This window comes from Balaenoptera ricei, chromosome 13, assembly GCF_028023285.1.
Source record: "Balaenoptera ricei isolate mBalRic1 chromosome 13, mBalRic1.hap2, whole genome shotgun sequence".
In the NCBI taxonomy this organism is placed as follows: Eukaryota; Metazoa; Chordata; class Mammalia; order Artiodactyla; family Balaenopteridae; genus Balaenoptera; species Balaenoptera ricei.
The window spans coordinates 8,304,925-8,329,019 of NC_082651.1; the positions used below are offsets into that span (position 1 = coordinate 8,304,925).

The following is a 24,095-nucleotide window of genomic DNA, read 5'->3' on the forward strand; positions in this document are numbered from 1 at the left end:
AAACATAACCTACCCAGTCAGCCATATGTCACATCCTATGAGAGTGTATGTTTCAAACAACAGTGTCACGAAACAGGACCCACCATGACGCTGACATTTTCTTTTTTTTGTTAATATTTTTTAAATGCAGGTCAAACTACACAAATTCATTTTTGGTCAACCCATGTTCACGAAACACACTAGAGGTTACTGACCAACTAACGAGATAGTTTGTGCCACGGGAGTGAGGAACGAAAAGGAAACCACCTGTAGGGGCCCTGCAGTGTTTCTAACCCCGGCTTGGTCACCTGATGGAGATGATTTCTTCTGTCCTCCCAATAGCCTGGAAAGGAAGTTCTTCTTTCCTATTTTACAGATGAGGAAATCACGGCTGAAAGAGTATAAGAAGCTTGTCCAAAGATTTGCCCCCATTGAGTCTGTCGCCTCTCCCATCTGCCACGGGCCGTCTCTCTGGCCCACACTGCCTGACAGGCTAGTTTATAGGGCGCCTGGCAGGACTCCCCTCAGAGAACCCAAGGCATTCTATTAGGGCCAAGGAAAGCTTTAGCTCAAGGGAGTGACAACTCAGAAAATTTCAGGACCCATTCACAGGCTCAAGAAGTAGGTATTTGGGGTGTATGCCATGCAGGAAGGGTTAGTTTTCACCAACCCCTAACTAGACCACAGAAGCAACTGCTTCCTTCACTTAATGATTCAGGTGGACAGTATCTGAAAGTGAGTTTGGCACCTTTGCAAAGAGCTCTTTCAGTCCAAAGAGACATTCACTAATAAACTGGAGCTCCTCTGTATTCAGCGTGACTGTAGCAGATGGCAGTGTTTTTCTGAGTCACTCTGGCCAAGGGAGACTGTGGTAAATCAATAAATATTACCATATGTATTGATTGCAGTGTGTAATCAATAAATATTGCCTGACATTAACTGGCTGATTATGCTTCCTCCAAGTGTATTCTTTCATAAAGCTGCTTCACACTCTTGTGTTGAAGCCTGGCCCAGCATTTAGAACATAATACTTATTCAGTAAAAGATTATTAATATGAGTAAATGAATGAATGCAGGATAACACAGAGGATGGTTGGAATATATCCGCTGTGCATTTCGTGTATCTTCTTTCAGAAATACCGTTAGCTTGACCTGTGCTTTCTTTTCTATGGATTTTAATTAGATATAAATCTGCAAAATGCAGAGCTTGTATATTTACAAACTGAGTTCTCCCCCGTCCCTCCCACCCCCAGATCACAGATTCTCTTTGCACCCCTATGCCTCTAATGCTGGTCCCTTCTCAGGCAGCCTGGTACCAAAATGATACTCCCCATGCATTCAATGTCTATCTTGTGCCAGGCGCTCTGCCGGACACGTTGTCTTATTTCAGTCTCACAACAATCCAGTGAGGTGACATTACTACGCCTCATATTCCAGAAGGGATCATGGAGGTCTCAGTGAGTGAGACCTCACAGTTGGCAGTGGCAGAGCTGAGATCCCAGCTGGGTCAGAGCCACTTGGAGGCGCTGCCTTAGGTCTGGTGCGGAGGGCGCACGAACTAGAAGAGACACTAAGGAAGAAATCCTGTTTCTGAGCAGAGGGCGGGCATCTCCCTTCAAGCCCTGAATATCTGCTCTCCTTCCATAGTGTCGAGAGAATTGCAGCCCACAGAGCCTGTGAGGAAGCTTGCGGAAGGAGACAGGAGGAAGGTTACAGGCGATGAGTCAGGGTGGTATTTCTGCCCGGTGATGGAGGTCTTGGAAGTAGCAGAGGCTGGAGTCGGGAATTGATCTGACAGTCCGAGTAGCTGGCAGCAGTCAAAGAGCAGCTCCCCAGCCCCGGCCCACCTGCTCACCTCAAAGGGCCTTCTGCTGTTGGCAGAGTGTATTTTGGTAAAGCAGTGCTCACATGATCCCCCCAAAAGCATGTGAAATATTTAAGCCTCTGCCCTCAGGGTTCTGCCACAGAGAATTCCATGTCCACTCTGAGCTTCTTAAGTAACTGAAATATACAAAGGGGCAGAGGCTGTAGGAATAACGGGCAGATGACCAAACATTCACACACATGCACGCACTCACCCTTCTGTGTTAAGAAGGCCATTCCTGCTTTAAATATGAGGGCTCCGTGGGATTTAAGGCATTTCTTCCGAATAGTACCAGTGTCGGTATATCATGATGAAGAGGTAGCAAATACTAACTCTAAGCCAGACTGTGTACTAAATGCTTTCTAAAAATAGGAGAGCTGTATAATATAACAGTAATGCAGGGACAGCCAGTGTAAACGGAACACAGGATCACCCTGCAGATGAATCAGTTCTTTGCATCCTCATAGCAACTGGGAAACGTCGACAGCATTAGAACCTCCCTTTTTATAGATAAAGAAACCGAGGCTCCAAGAGCTCACACAGGTGGTGTGGCCCAGCCAGGATATTCCCCTACAGGTGTCTGACTCGAAAGCCCCCTTTCTTCGATGCCGCCTTAAACTGCAGACACGTGCACTGCACCGTCGTGTGGATCTAAGCAGTGCTGGGCTCAAAACACAGACAAAGTTCCGAGTGGCCAGATGGCAGGAAACCCAGCGACTGGAGACTATTTCATTTGAAAGTCTGTTTAACACTAAAGCTAGAGGATTGAGTTAGATGAATTGGCTTGTAGGGATGGGGGAGAGAGTATTATTAATTTGCTTTTGGAGTTTTGGCAAGTAAGGAAAATAATAAGCAGGGTGAGACAAGAAAAACAAGCAGTAGTTGGGAAGAACTGGTAATCGTATAGCCTCACTTCTTGAAACAGGATGATGTTACTTTCACTTAACCCCAGAAGCAGATTACTCTGAAAACAGAGAATTTTTTAATGGTTAAATACGTAAAATAGCATTGTTTTTAATTTTGAAAAAAATAGATATTATCCATTTGACCACAAGAAAAAAAAATCTTTTTTCTCATGAGCCAATTGTAAAAATGGAGACATTCTCTAATTTTGTGAGTTTTGTTTTCCTATTGACAGTTTTGACTAGGTCGTATGACTCTCGCTCCTTAAATTTACTGAGCATTTATTATGTGCTAGGCACTATTCTAAGCATTTTACTCATATTATTCTCACAGCTCTCTGGGATGGTTATCCCCATTTACTGATAAGGGAAATGATGCACTGAGAGGGTAAGTAACTGGCCCAGAGTCACACAGCTAGTGTGTGACAGAGCTGGGATTTGAACTCATTTTGCCTCCTGAGCCCATGCTTTTAACTACGCTTCTATACAGCCTGCATTTCAGCTATTAGACTTCAAATTACTTCCAAATACTGAATATTAATGTGTCTCTGAACAAGAGAACAGCATTTCTGAATTGTGTGATACCCCTGGGTATACTCAAGATGTTGAAAAATACACTTGAATTAATAATTGGCATAATTAAGATTTTAATCTTATCTTTAAATGTCTGTAGCATATCATTATTTTTATCTTCCCCTTAAAATGTCCAAGAGGTGATCATTTCATTACATTTTGAAGTATGTTTGAATTCTGTTGTTTTTTTAATAATACTGTTACCAATCATGCTACACAGCCTCAGAGTAAGAATGGCAGAGAGTTCAGTGCCTTTGAAAGTACTAAATTTGAGACTCAAATTTTGAAGAAAAGTGAGCCATTAAAACTTGAATATTTGTACGGTTTTTGTGGCTTGGACTAAAATCGCATGTTTCCTGAGGGACCGATTTTGCAAGTTCTGGATTCGGGTGGTGCTGGGTTAGCCCTGAAACCCTGGCTGGACTTCTTCAGTATCAAGATGTGATATCCTCTGTGGAGCTTTTAGTAAAACTTGATTGATCAAAAATAAATTGAAGTAATGCCACAGAAAATGTTACACCTAGACCAAAAGCATTCAGGAGGACGGGCATGGAAATGTCTCTTCTTCCGGTTGTTGTAAATAGATGTCTTTGTTGTTTCATGTCCCTCTGTTTAACCTCCAAAGTAGGACTGCCAGATTAAATACCAGACACCCAGTTCCATTTGAATTTCAGATGAACAAGGAATAGTTTTTGAGTGTAAGTATGTCTCATGCAGTATTTGGGACATACACTAAAAAAAACGTTTTTTACCCGAAATTTGAATTTCACTGGCGATCCTGTATTTTTTTTTAATTATTATTAATTAATTAATTTTTTTATTTTTGGCTGTGTTGGGTCTTTGTTGCTGCGCTCGGGCTTTCTCTAGCTGCAGCGAGCGGGGGCTACTCTTCGTCGCGGTGCGCGGGCTTCTCATTGCGGTGGCTTCTCTTGTTGCGGAGCACAGGCTCCAGGCACGCGGGCTTCAGTAGTCGGGGCATGTGGGCTCAGTAGCTGTGGCTTGCGGGCTCTAGAGCGCAGGCTCAGTAGTTGTGGCGCACGGGCTTAGTTGCTCTGTTGCATGTGGGATCTTCCCAGACCAAGGCTTGAACCTGTGTCCCCTGCACTGGCAGGCGGGTTCTTAACCACTGCGCCACCAGGGAGCCCCGGGATTCTGTATTTTTATTTGCTAACTCCAGCAACCCTGCCAAATCTCACATAGACTGTAGGTCCAAGTGGACTATCTTTTAAATCCATGATTTATCAAAGAATAGAAGAGAGACGGGGTGAAGAAGGGAGAGAAAAGAGAAGGGAGAGGAGATAAAGTAATAGGAGGAGAAAGAAAGTAAGAATGAATTCGGGCAATCCGCCAAGCAAAATAACTAACATTTTGCAAGAAAGAAATTCTAAAACAGGTCATAGGATGGAAAAAGTCTGTTTCACAGACTCTTTGGCCTGAACATTGGCCAAAAAAAAAAAAAAAAAAAAAAAAAGGCATCCTATTAACATCTGAATACCAAAGCTCATCCAGGAATGGAAAGATTTGGAATTTGAAGGTTCTTAGCTTTCAGCTTGGTTAGAATACCCCAATTCTTTATTAATTGCAAGGAGGATTTTGTTTTTTCAGTGAGATGCTTCGGTAATTCGATATCAAAGAAAGCTAACTAATTTCCGTTTACGTTACTAAGATGTATTTGAAACTTCGCGGGTCGTATTTTGTTTGCTTGCCTTGTGCTGACATGCAAAAAACTATCAGATGCCTGATAGGAGGAGAATTTACCTCTGTTTAAAAATCACACAGTTCTGCTGTGAAGCATGAAGATGGATTTTTTTTTTAAGTGAAAAAATATTAACTGACAGCTCAAGACAGGTTTTTTTCTTTAATCTCTAACCAGACAAATTACTATAAGCAAGAACCCTCTTGCCTTAATCCTGGACACGTCACAGATGTGACAGTGTTCTGTAGGAGATGGCTTTTTAACTGTGGATGAGGGAAAATAACCTTTGGAATTTTTAGGATGTTATTACAAGAAAGTTTACTAGTTTTTGACTTACTAAGCCACAGCTGGAGCCAGCCTTCATCGGGGTAAGAATATTTTCATGCTGCTATTATATCGTTCGTATTTCAAGTGTAGGATTATTACCTTGGGGGGAATATGGCCTTTGAGGCTTGTACTGTCTGTTGAGAATGCAAATGTGAATGTCCTATAAAAAGAGAGAGAAACTGCTTCCGTCTGTGCCGTAAACTTAAAGACTCCAACAGATGAGGTACTGGGGCTGCTGGAGCAGGAATTGGATCACACCACCATTTTGGATAAAAGAAAATGTTGTATTTCTCTGGGAGGCATTAAAAGAGCTGGGCTTGCAGCCTCCCTCAAAGCCAAACAATTATGTGTCAGGCTCTCGTTTCTGTAGTTGTTGTTGTATTGTTGCTGCTGCTTAAAAAAAAAAAGAAAAATCGACAGAAGAGGGCAAGGAATTTTCAGACCAAATTAATTATGAATCTGCTTGATCAGATCTTCTTTCAAATGAATGAAACATGAACCATCATTGCTCTTTCTACCACCTTGTCTCCTCCATTCTGCATCTTACCGTTTCTTTCATAAGGTACAGTGTGTCGTTAGTTCAGAGAAAGAACAATGTTATTCTATATGCTTTCCCTTAAAGAGACTTCAGAAAATTTCAGTGTCTCTCCAAAGAGCAGAGATGACCTCCCCACCAGCCTGGCCGCCTGTGGAAATGCACTGAGAAGCCACAGGGAATCATATCAGTCCACCTGTGACAGCCAGGCGAGGAGCAGGTGCTGTTTCGATAGGAAAGATGTCCAAAGGAAATTGCCAGGTGATATCAACAACAGAGAACCCATCTGTATGGCGACTTCAGTATCCTTTCCAACCAGGTTGCTTTTTCAGTCCCATTTCTTCACTGTGTTTCTTAACCCGGGTGCACATCAGATCACCTGGGGAGCTTTTAAAAATATTAATAGCTGTGCTCTGCAGAGTCAACGTCTGCCCCCCGTGATTTTGATACACGTCTTTGGTTGAAAACATACTAGGAGGTCTCAAACCCAGCTAACCATCAGAATCACTGAGGAGGCTGTAAAATTCAGGTTCCTGGGCTCCCTCCGCCAGAAATTCTTATTCAGTGTGGCTGGGTTGAGGCCTAGGAATCTGTATTTTTTTTAAGTTTCCCAATTAGTGTTGCTGATTAGTCAGATTTGGAAACCCCCTTTGCCCCAACCGAATTACATAAATTTCATTGAGAAAAGCATTTTGGGTTAAAAAGAAAATTAATCATGTGTACAGAGCCTTTGGAGCAGCATCCTACACTTTCATTCTTTTCACCTTAAATTTTTCCCTAGCTTCGTGCCTCCCTGCTTCTCTCCCATCACGGAGGAAGAAACGCCTGCTCCTTTTCCCCTCTGGTTCCCTGACCTCATCTCCTCCCTCCATCCTTCTCCAGGCCTGGCTTGTTCTTTCCTTAGGTACTCTTCCTCCTACAGCATACTCCTATTTTCCCAAACTAAACAAAATACCCACACCCGTCAACCATTGTATCTGCTGAGCTCTCGAGCTCGTTCTCTCTCTCCCAGTCCTTGAACCTCTTGTGGGCCAGGCTTTCTGGCCACCTGTCCACTGCATCTGGTTTCGGGCATCTGTACATGTGGGCCACCATGATCTATTTGTCATCGGGCCAAACCAGTGGCCCTCTCCCAGTCCTTAACTTCCTTGACGCCTTGGCGGCCTGTGACCTGTCAGTCATGCCCTCTTTGAACCGTCTACTCTTTGCCTGCCATCTGACGGCACTCCCTTGGTTGTTTCGTTTTGTTTTTGACCAGGGTTCAATCTTTGGTCTGTTTCTTTTTCTCTGCATCCTCCTCATGGTGAGCTCATCCACTCCTGCAGCTTTCACTCTCATCTCTGTCCAGGAGCCTACCAAATTGAGATCCCTAAGTGTGATGTCTTCCTTGAGCTCCTAACCAGTCTTTACAGCCAGGCACTGAGGCCTTAGATCCTACATGTTCAGAATCTCACATTCCTCTCCACCCTACCCCCAGCTCTTTCTCTTATTCACCTACTTTTTTTAGTGCTGCCTCACAGACTCAAAACCATGGACTTTCTCTCCTTCCTTAGCTCCAGAGCCCAATCACTTGCTGTATCCTATCACATTCTATTTTTGCAGCCTCTCCTACATCATTCTATTCCTTTACATCTCCATGGCCACACCTTTGTTCAGGCCTTCCCTGCTTCATTCCCAGCCCTCTATAGAAGCCTGATCTCCCTGTTACCCGTTTCTTCATTCCAACTATATGATTAATGTATCTAGAGTACAGTTCTGATCATGCCAAAATGTGAGTGAGCCAGGTATTAGCACACTGACCTAGGAACATAATACATTCCATGATACAGAACTGTATGCTTTAATCCACTAACTAGATGATCCCAGGGCTAGAAAAGCAATAAAGGGCAAGAAACATGATTAGTTGCTTGTTGGTTTTAATTTCCAGAATTCAGAGATAGTATAGGAACCAAATTCTGAAAGTGGAGTGGCTGTCCATGGTGGGATCCACACCTTCTGAGACAAGTACTTCATTTTACCCAATTACAGCCACAGATACGATACTATATATTGATACTGACCATCTGCCTAGGGCTTTTAGACAGATGTTCAGACATCTGAGGTCTGAACTATAGTGGATGGTTATATTCTTATGTTTCTTTAAACTGCATTCATGGGCATAAGGGAGGGTATGTTATGTGGGGTACCTGCAAGCCCGTTGCCTGTACAAGTAGGGTATTACTAGTACAAGAATGGCTTGAGACCTCAAGGTCATACCTGAAGTTCAGGAACCACAGGGCTTTATATTTTGGACCCGACCTTCTAAAACTCTATTCTAATCCCAGGTGAACTGTTGCAGTTTTCATAATGGAGAGGATAAAGGGACTTAAATGGAGGTAACTTTTCTATACTTCAAAGTGGATACCATTAGGCTGTGATAAGTTATCTATGTGTATGGCATTACCTAAAGCAACCCCTAAGGAATCTATACAAAGCAACATACTCAAAAACACTATAAATAAATTAAAACAGAGCTCTGAGAAAGGTACTAGTAAGCCATATGAAGGCCAAAAAAAAAGAGGAATAAGAAGCAGAAGGAAAAAAAAAGTATACAATGGATAATATGGCAGACTTATACCCTAATATTATCAATAATTACATTCAACGTAAATGGTCTAAATACAGCAACTAAAAGATAGAAATTGGTAGAGTGAATTTTTTTTTAATGACCCAACTATTTACTGTCTACAAGAAACTCACTTCAAACATAATGACATGGGTAGGTTAAAAGTAAAAATGTCAGAAAATACATCATGCAAAAAGTAATTAAAAAATCAAGAGTGGCTATATTAATATTAAAAAGTAGATTTTACAGCAAATAAAATTACTAGGGACAAAGAGGGAAATTACATAAAGATAAAAGGATCAACCCAGCAAGAAGATATACCAATCAGAAACGTGTGTGGAGAAACAACAGCGCTTAAAAATAAATGAATCAAAAACTGATAGACCTGAAAAGATAAATAGACAAATCCACAATTATAGTTAGGGACTTCAAAACCCTACGTTCAGCAATTAATAGACTACTAGACAGGAAATCAGCAAGGATATAGATGAACTGAAAATACCATCAAACAGGATCTAATTGATATTAATAGAACACTTAACCCAACAACAGTAGAATACACATTCTTTTCAATCTCCCATGAAACATTCACCAAGATGAGCCTTATTGTGGGACATAAAACAAACCCTAACAAATTTAAAAGAATTGAAATCATATACAGTATGTTCTCTCACCATAACAGAATCAAACTAAAAATCAGTAATGGAAAGATAACAGGAAAATTTCCAAACACTTGGAAATTAAACAGCACACTTCTAAATAACCCATAGGTCAAAAAGGAAATTTATAATATACGTAGAAAGAAATGACAACACAGCAAAAAAAAAAGAGACAGCACAGCATATCAAAATTTGTGGGATACAGCTAACAGCACCAAGATGGAAATTTACAGCACTAAATGCTTACATTATACTTGAGTAAAGATCTGAAATCAGTTAGCTAAATCCTACTTCAAGAAACTAGAAAAAACAGAGCAAAATAAAGCCAAGGCAAACAGAAGAAAGGAAATAATACAGCTAAGAGCAGAAATCAGTGAAATCGAAAACGTGAAAACAATAGAGAAATTAATAAACAAAAAGCTGATTCTTTGAAGAAATTAATAAAGTTCTAGCAAAGTTGAAGATAACAAGAGAGAAAACACAAATCAAGAGTGAATTGAGGGATAACACTATAGACCCTGCAGATGTCAAAAGGATAAGGTAATGCTATGAACAACTGTACACACATAAAGTTGATGACTTATGTGAAATGGACCAATTCCTTTAAAACAACAAATTACCAAAACTCAGCCAAGTTGAAATACTTAACCTGAATAGCCCTGTAATTATTAAAGAAATTTACTTTGTAGTTTAAAAGTTCCTTCCCCCACCAAAAAAAAATCTCTAGGCACTGATGGTTTCACTGCAGAATTTTACCATATATTTAAAGAAGAATTAACATTAATTTTATACAATCTCTTCCAGAAAAAAAAGGAGGGAACACTTCCCAAATCATGTGAGACCATTTTCCTGATGCCAAAACCAGACAAAGACAAAACAAAAAAGAAAATAACAGACCAATATCCCCTCATGAACTTAGACATTAAAAAAAAAGTTCAAGAAAGTTCAAGTTGAATCTTACAATGTATAAAAAGACTATTTATTCCAGGTGTGCATGGCTGGTTCAGTATTTGAAAATCAACCATTGTAATCTACTATAGCAACAGGCTAAAGAAGAAAAGGCATATGATCATATCAATTGATGCAGTAAAGGCATTTGACAAAATTTAACACACGTGCATTATAAAAACTCTCAGTACACTAGGAATAGAGGGGAACTTCCTCAACCTTGTAAAGAACATCTGCAAAACACAGCTAACAGCTAACATCATACTTAATAGTGAAAGAGTGGATGCTTTCCCTCTAAGATTGAAAGCAAGATAAGGATGTTCACTGTCACCACTCTGATTCAGTGTCGTACTGGAAGTTCTAGCCACTGCAATATGGCAAGAAAAAGAAATATAAGGCATACATGTTGGAAAAGAAGAAATAAAACTGTCTCTAATTGAAGACAACATACTTGACTATATAGAAAATCCCAAAGAATCTACCAAATAGAACTAATAAACAAGTTCTGAAGTATTATAGGATAGAAGATCAACACACAAAAATCAGTTGGATTTCTATATGCTGACAAGTAGAAACCAAATTTAAAAATTCAATACAGTTGCTTCAAAGAAAATGAAATACTGAGGTGTAAATCTAACAAAACATGTACAGGGGCTCTATGATGAAAATTATAAAATGCTGATGCCTAAATGCCTAAAATGTTCCCATGAGATATCTACAAATATGTCTCTATCAGCACCATGGGGAAGTCTGTCCTAGCAGAAGAGTGCTAACTCTGATCTATAGTGAGCCTTGGAAATTGCTGGGTAAATATGTAAAAGATTAAGTGCTTAAATGGATAAAAATTATTGGCAGCATGGATACTGATATAAAAGTTTTCCACTGTCTCAATATCAAAAGCCCAAGAATGCCAGATTCCCAAAGTGAGTCAGAGTGCTTGGATTGTTTTGCATGAATGCAGCTAGCCAGGATCAACACCCTTGGGGTAGAGCTTGAGGTAGAATTTCCAAATCCTACAAACATTATGGTGACAGCCACCCAGCATCCGAACGCTGGGCAGTCCAAGGCATGAGTCACAGGCAGATTCTTGGACAGTCAGCAATGAAGAGATGCCCAGCTTGGCCCCAGCACTCCATCGTTAGCAGTGTCAGAAGACACGTAGCCATGGGGTGGGGAAATGAGCTAAAAAAAAATAATAAGCTGCTAAAATAGTAGTCCAAAGGCAAGGAGGAGAGATGCCTGGCTAGAGATTGTTGTTGCTTAGATTAGATGAGTTTTTAAGCTGGAAAGAAGTTTAAAGATTGTCTGGTTCTTGGAACTTTGGATTAGGTACAGGAACAGCATAGCGCTCTGCCATTGCCCAATCCTGCAGATGATACACACTTGGAATTCTATTTTGAACAGGCTGGGAATATACAGAGAAGTTTTAGAGAAAAAAAAAAAAAAACACCCAGATATAGAACATTATAGATGAGAGTTTGTGATACAGGCAGTAGATACATTAGCAGCATGCAAATTCAGTCAGGTATTTGTTTACTACTGTATTTATGTACATTAAAAAATGTTTTTCAAAGCACTTTCGATTCTACTATATCACATTGTCTTCAACAACAACTTATAAAGAAGGCAGAATTGGGTTCTTTATTCCCATTATAAAGAAGCCACCGGAAAGTTTATGGCTAAATAGTTAACATCAGAACCAGGAGAAGTCAGATCCTCGGATCTTCCGGTCCTCAGCTCTGAACACCTGGCAGAGCTGTCAGACCCTGAAAACAGTTACTGGGACCTGGGTCCTTACTAGGACCTATTTTTCTCTTCTTTTCATCCCAAGGGCCTTTCTTCCAGAAGAGAATGCCTTGCTTATTTAAAACAAAAATAGCCTTTACAGTAGAAGTATGTCCAGAAACCTAACTTGTCATCTTAGTCACTGCTTTCTTACTACATTTTCTCTGTAGACCTGAAACTTGCATATTTTATTTCTCTGAAAAAAAAACTCTGAGCTCTTAACAGTTGGTCTTTGAGTTGGAAAGTCTTTTTCAAGGTAGAATATCCACAATCCCAAACACACACACACATGCACGCACCACTCCCCACATCCAGGTCAGGAATGGGCAGAAGGCCATCTCATACCACAGGCAGGGCCACCTAGCTAAGTAGGTGGCAGGACCCCACATGGCACTGAGAATTCTCAAATCTGCAGGAACCTGATCTGAACTCTTGTGAAATGCCCTCTCTCACCAGCTTTCCGTTCCTTCTTCTAAATAGTTTCTGCTTAGGAAGAGCCAGGTGGGCTTTATTTCCTTGGGATGGGAAGAAAAGTTGAGTTGAGAGACCTGATGCTTTCAAATCTTCATGGCATGGCAGGGATCTCGGAAGAAATAGATGGTGGAAGAGGAGAACAAAGGTAGCAGAGAGGCTGGCCAGCTCCTTCTCCACGGCCGTCAGTAATCCCACCAGAACATAGAAATCACATGCTGTGTCATAAGATGTGCAGACTTTTCGTTAGTCCAAGTTCTGGGCTTCCAGAGACTGTGTGTCCAGTGCAGAAGAAGGAAGAACAATATGGAACAGTAATAAGCATGACTTGATTCTCTTTCTCTTGTAGAAAACAAAGTGGAGGTAGATATAACTGTGCAGGTTGCTGACACTCTGGATTCTTAGACCTTTTCTATGAAATGCAACTAAAAGTTTAAATAACAACAGCACAGGATAAACTTGGCTTGAAATTGCATAGTCTTTGGCTGAGATGCAGTGATTTTAGCTTCCTGCATGTAAACCACCCGAGCCTTGATTCTATAAGATGATGGGATGCCGGTGAGAGGGCGTTGGAGGAAAATGAAGGGATATCAGTGAAACTTTTTATAACTTTTCCGAACAGCCAAGATTTTAGGTGATCGTATGTCAAATTGACTTCTCAGGCAATTCATCTGAGAATTTTATCTACACCCCTCACCAAAAAAAAAAAAAAAAAAAAAAAAAAAATCGGTTTTGTTTGAATGGGTTTGGATGGCTAGCTGCTTTGGGGGCCGTCAGTCCGTGAGGAGTGGGTGCCTCCTTGGGAAAGCTGAGCAAGTATTAGGATGACTCATGTTTGGTAAGTGCCCTGTGGGCATGGTTTGGGGTGTCTCCACACACACGAGTAATCTTTTCACAGATTCTGGAAAGTTCTTTAGCCAGATAAAACGACTCTGTGATGGATCTTTATTTTTGCAGATATTTTATTTCGACTTCTCCATCAGCTCCCTTATTTTATGGCATTCAAGCGCTTATAAGTGCTCACCAAGTCTCAGGATTAATCATTACAAATGAAATCCCATCTCTTACCAATAAAAAAAAAAGTGAAAATGTAGGGCTGTGTTGTTAGTTTGAGAAATCTGTTTCTTACGGTTGTTGGAACTAAACATGTTCACTTATAATGAAAAAAAAGTGGGGGCAGAGATAACCCTACCTACTCCATCCTGTGTAGCTACAGGCAGGCATGTAAAATCAGAGTTTTTACAGGAAAGCCCGCATCCCAGATTTTCCCTTGCAGTCTCAGGACAGACTTCCAGCCTCTCTCAAAAGATCTAGCTGGAGAAGAACATGTTTATGCTCATAGAAGCAGGCACCTGGTCTAAATCCCCTCGTTGTTGGGAGGCTAATGAATCACCTGAGTCAGTTTGTCCAGAGCTGTAAGCATTCAGTCTACGAGGGTCCCACCTGGGAGACGCACCCAACAAAGAGCTGAGGGTGGGACCTGAGCCCCCCAAGGCCCCACTGGGGAATCTAGCGCTGCACTGCCCAATCCAGGAGCCACCAGGCACAGGCGGCTGTCGAGGTGTGGAGAGTCTGGACCGAGATGGCTGTTAGTGTAAGATACACACCGGATTTCAAACGCTTCACACCAAGGGGAAAAAAAGTAAAAGGTCTCATTAGTAACTTTTTATTGATTACATGACAATATTTAGGGTGTATTGGCTCAAATAAAACATATTATTAAAATCACACCATTTCTTTTTACTTTTTTAGCACAACTGCTAGAAATCTTTTAGTTACCCAGGTGGCTCGCATGATATTTCTATTAGACAGCGCTGTTGTAGATAGAGAACGGACCGGCACGTGGGGTGGCCAAGGGGGGGGGGGGACTTACGGAAAACAGTGCAAACAGATTCAGACTGGCTGGCTAGGCGTTCCTGTTCTTGCAGGCCCTTGGCTGCCCCACCGGCTTCCTCCCCCCGGCTTCGTGGCGTAGCTTCAGCCTGCGTCCCGCACCAGCCTGCTGGGCCCCCTCCTCGCCCTCTGCCCGTCTCTGGGATTGCCCCACAGTTACGACACCTTGCCTTCCATGGAGCTGAGCAGTCCCTCTGTCTGACCCCTCCCCGGACTCCTCTCCAGGCCATCAGCAAAACGTAAGAGTCTTTGGTCAGCAAGACCCATCCTCCTTAGAAGGCTTTCCTTAAAATATCAACCCAACAGTCTCTCTCCCTCAATTCATAAATTGTGAAAGCTCTGAACGCCTGAAGTGTTTAAGAACTCATTTGGTAGAACTGACTGAAAGTGATATATAGCTTTGATGCCACTTCCCGTGATTGTCTGTTCATTTGACTGCCCAGACCCTGCCTGGCGTGGTGTATGGCGTGTGGTGTAGGCATCGGTTTGCCTTCCTAAAATACAAAAGTTCTGAATCCCAAAACACATCCAGACCTGAGGGTTTCAGGTAAGGACTGTGGACCTGAAGCAATTTTTCCCTCCCTTGAAACCTGGCTTGGCTCTCCCTGTCTTCCATCAAGTCTACCTTAAAGGTCATCTTCCTGAAAGATGGATCTAAGCAGGTCATTGTCCTGCTTTTAGTCCTCTGAAGGATGCCCACAGCCTCCAGGACCAGGTTCCAGCGCCTTCACAGGTGTCCAGGCTCCTCATCAGCTGGTATTTATCACCTGCTACAGGCTTGGTCCTCAGACAGGGACTGAGGGGACTCACAAGACACTTGAAATACAGTCTGTGACCTCAAAGCAGGGGAGGTGAAGCCCCAGGAACCACGGTGAACAGCAGAAAGATTAAGTGCACAGGTGAATGAAACTGGCTCCACGTGCAGGCAGGATAAGAGAAGCAAGAGAGCAGAGCAGCTAGCACAGGCTCCCGGGTCCGGGGCATGCGGAAGAGGCAGGCGGGGCTGGGCAGGTGCAGGATGCAGGAGAGGGGGCAGGAGAGGGAAGGAAGGGGGGTGCAGTTTCCCGGTCCCTCACCTGGATGTCTGTCCTCTCCAGATACTTAATGAGGCTTGGCCTGTTGCCTGCCTTTCCAGGAGGCCCAGGGGACACCCTAAGGATGCCGCCTTCTAGAATTGAATGAGTTCCCTGTGTTTTGTCGTTTGAACTGATTCCTTAGAGCCACATCACCAGACGTTGAAGTTCGTTACTTCCATCCCTGTGTCAGTTAAGAAAGCTGATTGGAGCGTACTGAGCCCAAGTTTAATCTGCCAACTAGATTTCCTGCCCTCCCTCACTCCTGGTTTACATGTCAAGTTGCCAGAAGAGTTCACGGTGGCTCTTTCGTACCCTGCAATTCGGTTCCTATTTATTGAAGCCCTACTGTATACAGGAGTCTGAGCCTACACTGATACAAGCCCTCATATTTATTCTGTGCTGTAAAATTTGCAGAATACTTCTGTCTACATTCTCTTATTCAATTCCCCAATAATCCTTTAAAGTTGAGAGGATATGTACTATTCATTCTCAATTTACATTGAGAAGTGGAGACCCGAAAAGGCTGAATAATTTACTCAGGGCCATAGCGCTAGTTAGTGACAAAGTTAGAAGTCAAAAATTAACTCCAGACCCAGCACTTCTTCCCATACAGGTGTCAGCCACTTCCTGTTCATGCCGTACATATTGTGAGTACGCGTGTTGGACGTTTGAAGGTCATTGAGGAGGTATGGAGGCCTGCCCACTGCTAGTCCAGAAATGTGACTTTTCTTAGTATTTGCCGAAGCAATGTTGGCAACATTCAGCCTCTTTCCCTAATGCATCTTGACAGTTAGGCTAAAAATCTAAACAATACCCCAGACTTGTGAAGGAAAGGTTGACCCAACCATGCGAAATGGCAGAATGGAGCCGGGGGAGGGGGGGGGGCAGCAAATAAATTATGAGAAGCGGTAGCAGAAACGACCCAGGGTGCTGGCTCAGTGAAAAGAGCTGCTGTCTTGTAGGGATATGAAAGGGGGATGCAAGGCTTTGGTAGATAAATCCCCGAGATATGAAATTGCAGTATATCTCATAACGAAGTGACAGACTTTTTTAAATTAGTTTTTATTGGAGTATAGTTGCTTTACAATGTTGTGTTAGCTTCTGCTGTACAGCAAAGTGAATCAGCTATACATATACATATATCCCCTCTTTTTTAGATCTCCTTCCCATTTAGGTCACCACAGAGCACTGAATAGAGTTCCCTGTGCTACACAGTAGGTTCTCCTTATCTATTTTATACATAGTATCAATAGTGTATATACGTTAGTCCCAATCTCCCAATTCGTCCCACCCCCCAACCTTGGCAACCGTAAGTTTGTTTTCTACATCTGTGACTCTATTTCTGCTTTGCCAATAAGCGATATTATACAATATTTGTTTTTCTCTTTCTGACTTACTTCACTCGACAGTCTCTAGGTCCATCCACATCTCTGCAAATGGCACTATTTCGTTCCTTTTTACGGCTTGATGATGTTTTATTTCTGGGAGTACAGAAGCCTTAGTTCAACATAGCGTTTTTCAAATACACCATCCTGAGAGAGTATTTTATTTTCTCCTTTACAGAGGAGGAAATGGACAGTCAGTATCACCACCAGATCACCCAGCTGGTAAAGAACACTAGCAGGTAGAGCTGGAAACTCACCCACTCAGACTCAGAGCCCCTGACTTCCTCTGGGCTGCCAATGTGACTGTCTGCCCAGGGCCCACACTGACGCCACAGGCACCCCTCTCTTTACACCTGCTGCCTGACCAGTGTGATAAGAGCAGCCAAATGGGTCATCCTTCAGAACTTGACCTTGAGGCCACAAAATCCTTTGAAAGCCTAAAGTACCCATCTCTCATTTCTTGGCTGGAGAGTTCTGAAAGGCATGTATTTACACAGTGAAAAGGCTAGAGATTTTATGTAGGATACCTTAACACTGGAAATAATGATGGGAAAAGAAAGAAGTGTTTTGAGTGTTTTACTTATTACCAACCTGAATATAAATAAGGCACCAAAAATCGCTGGCTTTCATGTTCATTCTTTAAGAAAAAAAATAATGGCTTTATTTTTGAGTAATAAGGGAAAGGTAGAAGGAAGTACTTGGTGTCACAGGATAAAAAAAAAAGTCATTTCCCTGTTATCAAGGAACGAGCAATAAACCTAGGACTTATAAAGTGCAGGATCCAGGAGGCAATGCCATTTCTGTAATATCCACTCACTCTTTTAATTTTTCTTTGGTTGAAGTCGCCCTGGCTTCCAAAAAAAATAATAAAAAGCATAAGTGTTTTCCTTTAATAGAAAAAATTTAGGATTACCATAATTCCCAGGTAAGAAATCTTTCCATATGAAAATTAGATTTGGGCACAGCTGGTTTTCGCAATATCTGAGAGTAGAAGGAAGGTTTATTTCCAAGAATCTGACTGAAATATACACAGAGAAAAATAAAATTTTCTTCCAGAATCACATTTAAAGATACCCATTTGGGGTAATAATCTTAACGTTCCTATCAATTAATACTGACTTGAGTTGAAGTTAGAATGGAATGCTCATCTCAACATCATTTTATCCCCCTTCTCTTATTCCATCACCCGGCTCTTTCCTCTGTAACCACACAGCAGTCTGTTCCTTTCCATTTGGTTCAGTTGGGAATCTGTTCATTTGTTAATTTCCTCCTCTGCTGGGGGCCCCACCCTCAGCACTGGACGTGACAAAATAAATCTGGGAAAATGGCACGGCCTCTGCTCAAATGACATTGACCCTGCGGGAGTGGGGTGGAACGGAGAGGGGTGTATCCGGAGGGGCTCAGAGCCCCACGTGAGAGCAGCAGCTCCAGCCTCAGGAAGCTTTGACGTTGAGTCTCCTCACGCTGCATTTAACCTGGTACCCAACCACCTGACTGGTCCAAAGGACGCCAGAGGAGTTTCATGCATCATCTCGGTCCTTCAGAGTCTAGAGGAGGAAGGAGACCCCTGGCGCCCAGCCAAGGCATTGGGTCCATGATGGGGCTCAGAGAAGAGCGGAGATCAGAGAAGGTGGATATTCTGGTGGGCTTCCTAGAGGAGCAGTTCTGGGGATGGACATACTCCAAGGTGTGTATGATTCAAATTGCAGAGGAAGGAGGCCAGGCTGCAGGTGAGGACGCAGCGCCCGGCACTGCAGGATCTGGCTTGCTGCTTCTCCTCTCTTCGAAAACTCCTCCGGGGCCTTCATCAGCCCACCCTCCTGCTGCTACCTGCGCCTCCCAGGCACAGCCCTCACCTCCAACCACCAGAAGCTGATAACCTTTGCCCAACCCTTGCTGCTGTTAACAAGACAGTTGAGCAAGAATAAAGAACAGTGCTGCTGAAGAAGGGACCAGGACCAAGGGACCAGCAGAAGTCACTGTCCTGTTCCCCTGACCACAGGGGCCGCCCGGGCTGATGGGCGACCTCTGCAGAGGCCAACACCAGATGTAGCAGCTGGGGCTTTTTTGTGCCTTGGGCCTCAGTCCTGCCGGGGAAAGAGTTAACAGTGCTCTGGATTTGGCGGGAGGCGGCCTCAGCCCAGACTGGGAGGACATGGGCCAGGGAAGCAGCAGCTGCACCCTCCGTGGCCTTCAGCAAAGCTGTTCTGACCTTGCCACTCCGGCCAGCTCAGCCAGAGCCTTGGGGAATGATGACCAGTCGCTGCTCCCAAGGAGAAGGCGAGAAGGCTCTTCCGAAACATCCTTAAAGGAGTCTGAATTTTAGATAACATTAATTCCATGTTAATTACTAAGTTAATTTCATGAACTTAGCCCTTCCTTGGGCCCTGATCCCTAAGACAATATCCTCCTGAAACATGACCTCTCTCAGAATGAATTTCTACCTTTTATCTAACAGCCCTTGTTCTGGGGAGCGTTTCCCTTAAGTTCCGTTTTCTCCGAACCTTGCAGGACTGTCCCGCGGGCGCGGTCACAGTGCTATTTCCCTGTGGAGGACGGAGTGGCTGGTGAGACGTCTGAGGCCCCTGCCCTCCTGCACAGGCTCTCCTCTGCAGAAAGGGTTGGGATGCCAGCAGCAATCGCAGTTTATCAACCACCGGCCTCCATCGTCACCAAAGCCTCTCAAATCCCTTTCCAGAGGATTTCTCTGGTGCACGAGCTCATTCACGGCCTGAGTCCTTTTGACTGTGGTTTTGGGTGAAGGTCTTTGGGGAAGGCAGCTCAGAGGAAGCAGGGAAACGCTCTGGTTTGGACACGGTGGGGGGACTGGGGGCAAGGGCACAAGGGTGTTGCATCACCAGATGCTCCAAAATGACACCCTGCCCCGGACCGCAGGCCGCAGGAGTTCCGAGGGCACACGCGTCTCAGGTGGAGCTTTGTGATGGTGTCTGTATCTTTCATGAAGATCATTTGGGTGCAGATATATTGAAAGATCCCACACGGAGCTCTCAGAGTACCCGTGAGACTAAATCTCCCGGGAACCCAGACTCAGCTGGGAGGACGGAGCAGTGACGGGTCACAGTCTGGGTTGGAGATCAGCCTTGGGAATCCAGCAGGTTGAGATTTCTCTGAAACAGGGAGTGCAGTGCAGGTGAGAGGGAGGAAAATCTGGTTAAGATGGTCTGGTGAGGAGGGAGAAAGGGCAGTGAGGGGGCTCTCACAGGGCTCGGTAGCACCTGCTTGGCCTCAGCTTTCTGAGGGCCTGGTCCTCTGGGCCGCAGACAAGGTCAGGGCAAAGTAGGGGTGAGTCCTGTTAACACCTGCCTTTGTGCCTGCCTCCTGGGCACCACAGCCTGGACATTCAGCTGGAAACACACCCAGTTTGCTTGACACCGCACAGCGGCCAGCGTCTGCATCTTTCCCCGATCAACCCTCCTGGCCCTCCCAGCTCCTGCCTCTCCACCAAGAAAACCGAAAGGAAGTGCACCACACCTGCGGAGAAACCCTTCAAAACACAAATGAATTTTCCTTTTTTTTTAAAAAAAAAAAAAAGGATATTGTAGTAGGATACCTCGACCAAAATATATTTGTCAAATGCCAAACTCTTACTTGGAAAAGATCTGGATAAAAAGTAGCATACGCTATCTCGTCATCTCCTACAGGAGCTCCGACAGCAGCATGTGGGCGTCCAGTCTTGCGACTTTTATTGCATAAGCGGCGACACAGCCGGAGGAGGCCCAGGGTTCTCAGCAGTTTCTGTGTGAGCTCTTCCCATTGTTGGTCTGACTCTAGAGCAGACAGATGTGCACTTTTTGAAGTAAAAGGCAGTGAGCTTTAAAATGTATAATTGTTATCCAGTGTTTTTTTTTTTAATAAGCTTTTATATAACTTAATTGGAGCTCATTGTCTTTCAGCTCACTAAAGGTATATAGGTATACTGTAAGTGTATTCCACCCCATTTGGGGACAAGGATCAAGTTTTTCTGTGCACAGTTACAGGTCTTGTCTCTTATTTTGAAGGGGTGGGTGCTTATGTTTTTTCAGTTATGAACATACCTGTGCCCCCAGACACTGGTGACACAGAAAGGAGTGAGGCCAGACATTTCCCTCAAGGAGCCCATGATTCAGGTAGGTGAGACAGACTTGAAGACAAATACTTACAATATAGGGTGGCAAATGCACTGATAGACATGTGTACAGAAGAGGGTAATTAGTTAAGGTCACTGAGCGTCAAGGTGTGCCCTCTGGGGTGGCCTTTGAAAGGTAATAGATGAGAACAGGGAGCAGAAAGAAGGGCACTTAAGGCAGGAGGAGAAGCCCTGGCTGACATTCAGAGAAGCAGAACCATAAATAGTTTGCGCTGTTCCAGAACTGAGTTCAAGGGCTAGGACAGGGGGGCAACTGCAGTGAGCTGAGGCCAGGCCGTGGGGAGGCTTGTGTGCCTTAGGAAGCAGCAGGCACCATGATCTTAGATTTTAGATGGGCAGAAGCACGGTGGGAAATAGAATCTGGAGGAAGGACTGGAGAGAGGAGGGAGTGAATAAGCTATTACAGTGAGAACTGGAGTGTGGGAAGGGGTGAGGGTATGATAAGGGATAAAGAAAGATGGGTTCAAGAGAAAGCTGAAGAAATTGGACAGACACCTCTAGGAGTTTTGTTGTCCGTAAGGAGGAGAGAAGGGAAGTCAGAAACCATGTGCAGGTGACCAGGTGGATACAGAATTCAGCAGTGAGTGTTGGATTTTAGGTGGGGAGGTAGTGGGACCTGGTTTGGGGCACATCAAGGTGGAGGCACGTCCAAGTGGAGATGAACTTATTTGCTCAACAAACATTTACTGTGTGGTTATTCTATGCCAGGCATTTGACTAGATTCTCAAGATGCCCATTGACATAAAATGTGGGCTCTAGCCTCCGGGAAACCACAGTACAGAGATGCACTTGGCCCTTTAGAGCTGGCAGTAGGAGGACAAAGTCACGGTGGTCTCCTTGGGAGCAGATGAAGAGATGAGAGGGTGCAGAAGACCAGAGAACTGAGGGCAGGATCCTAGGATAGCATCAGCTTCTGAGCAGTGACCAGAAGAGGTGGATTCATCCAAGGTAGTTTGAAGTCAAAGATAAAGAGACCCTTAAGAGGCCAGAGAGCCGTGCAAGGAACATTGCAAAGAAGGAGTGTCACATAAATGTCACATAAATCAGTGACCAAGAAAGACAAAGAAACAAAGATGTCCGTTTGATTCAGCAATTGAATGTCCCCGATACCCTTAGTCGGTATGCGTGCACATGCAGTTATCTGCCATTTGGAAAAAAATTCTACTCTTGCTGGTCAAGAATGTGAATGCTTTGTTAGGACTTGCAGTGTCCGGCCAGAATTTAACCACTTTGCACAGGTAATGACAAGCCTTTGATTTGTGCCTGTTGCTACCACTGGCAACACATTGCAACTCCACCCCTTAGCTGTATCTATAGACTTCAGTCTAGTACTTTTTTTTTAATCTTTACATACTTTTCCCCTTCCTTTATGGGCTTTGCTTCTGTTACTTTATTTTGATTGACGTATAGTTGATGTACAATATTATATAAGTTACAGGTGTACAATATAGTGATTCACAATTTTGAAAGGTTATATTCCATTTACACTTATTATAAAATATTTGCTATATTCCCCATGTTGTACAATGTATTCGTGTAGCTTATTTTATACCTAAGAGTTTGTAGGTGACTAAGAAACAGCTGACTACTATTGGAGTCTAATGTAGAAAGTAAATATACAAGAGTCCCTACTGATATAAATAAACGAGTAAATAAATAAATGGGGGCAACTATGTCCCCCATACATAGTCCCCCCAAGTGTCCCGTACAGAATTTTCCAAATAATTCATGTACGTGCTGCCCCCTCAAGGAGGTGGAACATAACTCCCCATCCTTAAGTGTGGGCTGTCTTAATGGCTTCCACGTGCAGCCTGGAAGGGGTAAGAAGAGTAAGGTCTCAGCACAGGAGCCAGACCAGTACAGCCTCAGCCCGGTGATAAGTCACGTGCGTAGCAAGCACCGCGATGATGGGATGAGAAGGCCCTTCACCTCTGGGGCCCTTCACCTCCTCCCCCAAACCATAACCTCAGTCTCATCATGAGAAAAACATCAAACAGCTCCATGAAGGATCCTTCCACAAAATACATTGCCAACACTCCGCAAAATGGTCAAGGTCATCAAAAACAAGGCACGTCTGAGAAACTCACAGCCGAGTGATCCCATCCTGGACAGAAGAAGGTCAGGTGAAAACTAAAGAAATTGGGACGAAGTGTGGACTTTGGTTAATAATAACATCTCGATACCGGTTTATTCGTTGTGATAAATGGATCACACTGATGGAAGATCTTAACAGCGGGGGAAACTGGGTCCTGAGCTTCCAAGAACTCCCTGTATTATCTTGGTACCATTTCTGTAAATCTAAAACTAGTATAAAAGTTTGTTTAAAAATAACAGTGACTGAGTATCACTGGCCTGAGTTTTACCGCTGAGCCCCGTGCTTTCATGCACTGTTGGCTGGACCTCACCCAGGAGAGACCACCACCTCTGCCTTCTGCAGGCCAGTGAGAGCCGGCCTCGTGGCTTGAAGTTCTTCTCCGCTGAATTCACAGAACGCTCCCTCTGTTCTTCTTGACTTGAAGTTACGTGTCTCTCCCATCACCCACCTAGTTAATACGAGGATCCAGTACTCCTCCTACCGCACCCAGCCCCTTGCTGTACGGGAGCAAGTTGTTCCCCGGCCTGAGACTAGCCGACTCAAATCAACAAATACTCACAAAGTACCTCCTGTGGCCCATTTAGCTGCTTACTGTTAAAAACGGCCATGTGAGTCGTAGTGATGAAAATGCAGCAGAAGCCAGGGGTGAATTTCTGGTAGGAAGATATCTTTGGGCCATATAGAAAGTGACATTCCTTCTGTTTGTTCTCAGTTTCATGTCACATCCTTACTACATCAGGGGAATCTAGGAGCAATCTTTCAGAGATCCCGGGACAGTTTGTTGTCTGGATAAGAAAATCCTGTAAGCCTGAGCTCCTTTATCAGACTGGAGCTCTGTGAGGTTGGGGACCATTTCTTATTTGTCCTGGTCTGCCCATCCGCTAGCACAGTGCCTGACACATGTAGGCTACCAATAAAATTTTACTTAAATAATTAATATCACTACAGGCAATGTAGGCTGCCGCTATGCTGTTATTCCAGAACAAGATGGGCTCCCGGTTATAGGGGCACATTAAGGGCAGTGCTGCCTGGACCAGGTTAGACACTGTCTCATCTCTGTCGGGCCTTCACCAGGGCTCCTGGTCAAGAATGCCCACTCTTCTCTGTGTGAACTGTGCAGTAAGGCTGGTTGAAAGTAAAATGGTCCATCCAAGG

The 24,095-nt window shown here is 43.8% G+C and overlaps 1 protein-coding gene across 2 annotated transcripts in view; it reads left to right on the forward strand.

The window, feature by feature from the left end:
* The window catches only part of AFF3 (ALF transcription elongation factor 3), a 562,822-nt gene that overhangs the window by 395,294 nt on the left and 143,433 nt on the right, over positions 1 to 24,095 (forward strand). Inside the window, exon 9 of one of the 2 annotated variants that reach the window (XM_059942557.1) lies at positions 3,080 to 3,133. The exons of the other annotated variant lie outside the window; for it this stretch is intronic. Within the exon in view, the coding sequence (XP_059798540.1) occupies positions 3,080 to 3,133 (54 nt within the window). The remainder of the gene's footprint in view (positions 1 to 3,079; positions 3,134 to 24,095) is intronic. 2 annotated transcript variants of the gene reach the window in all.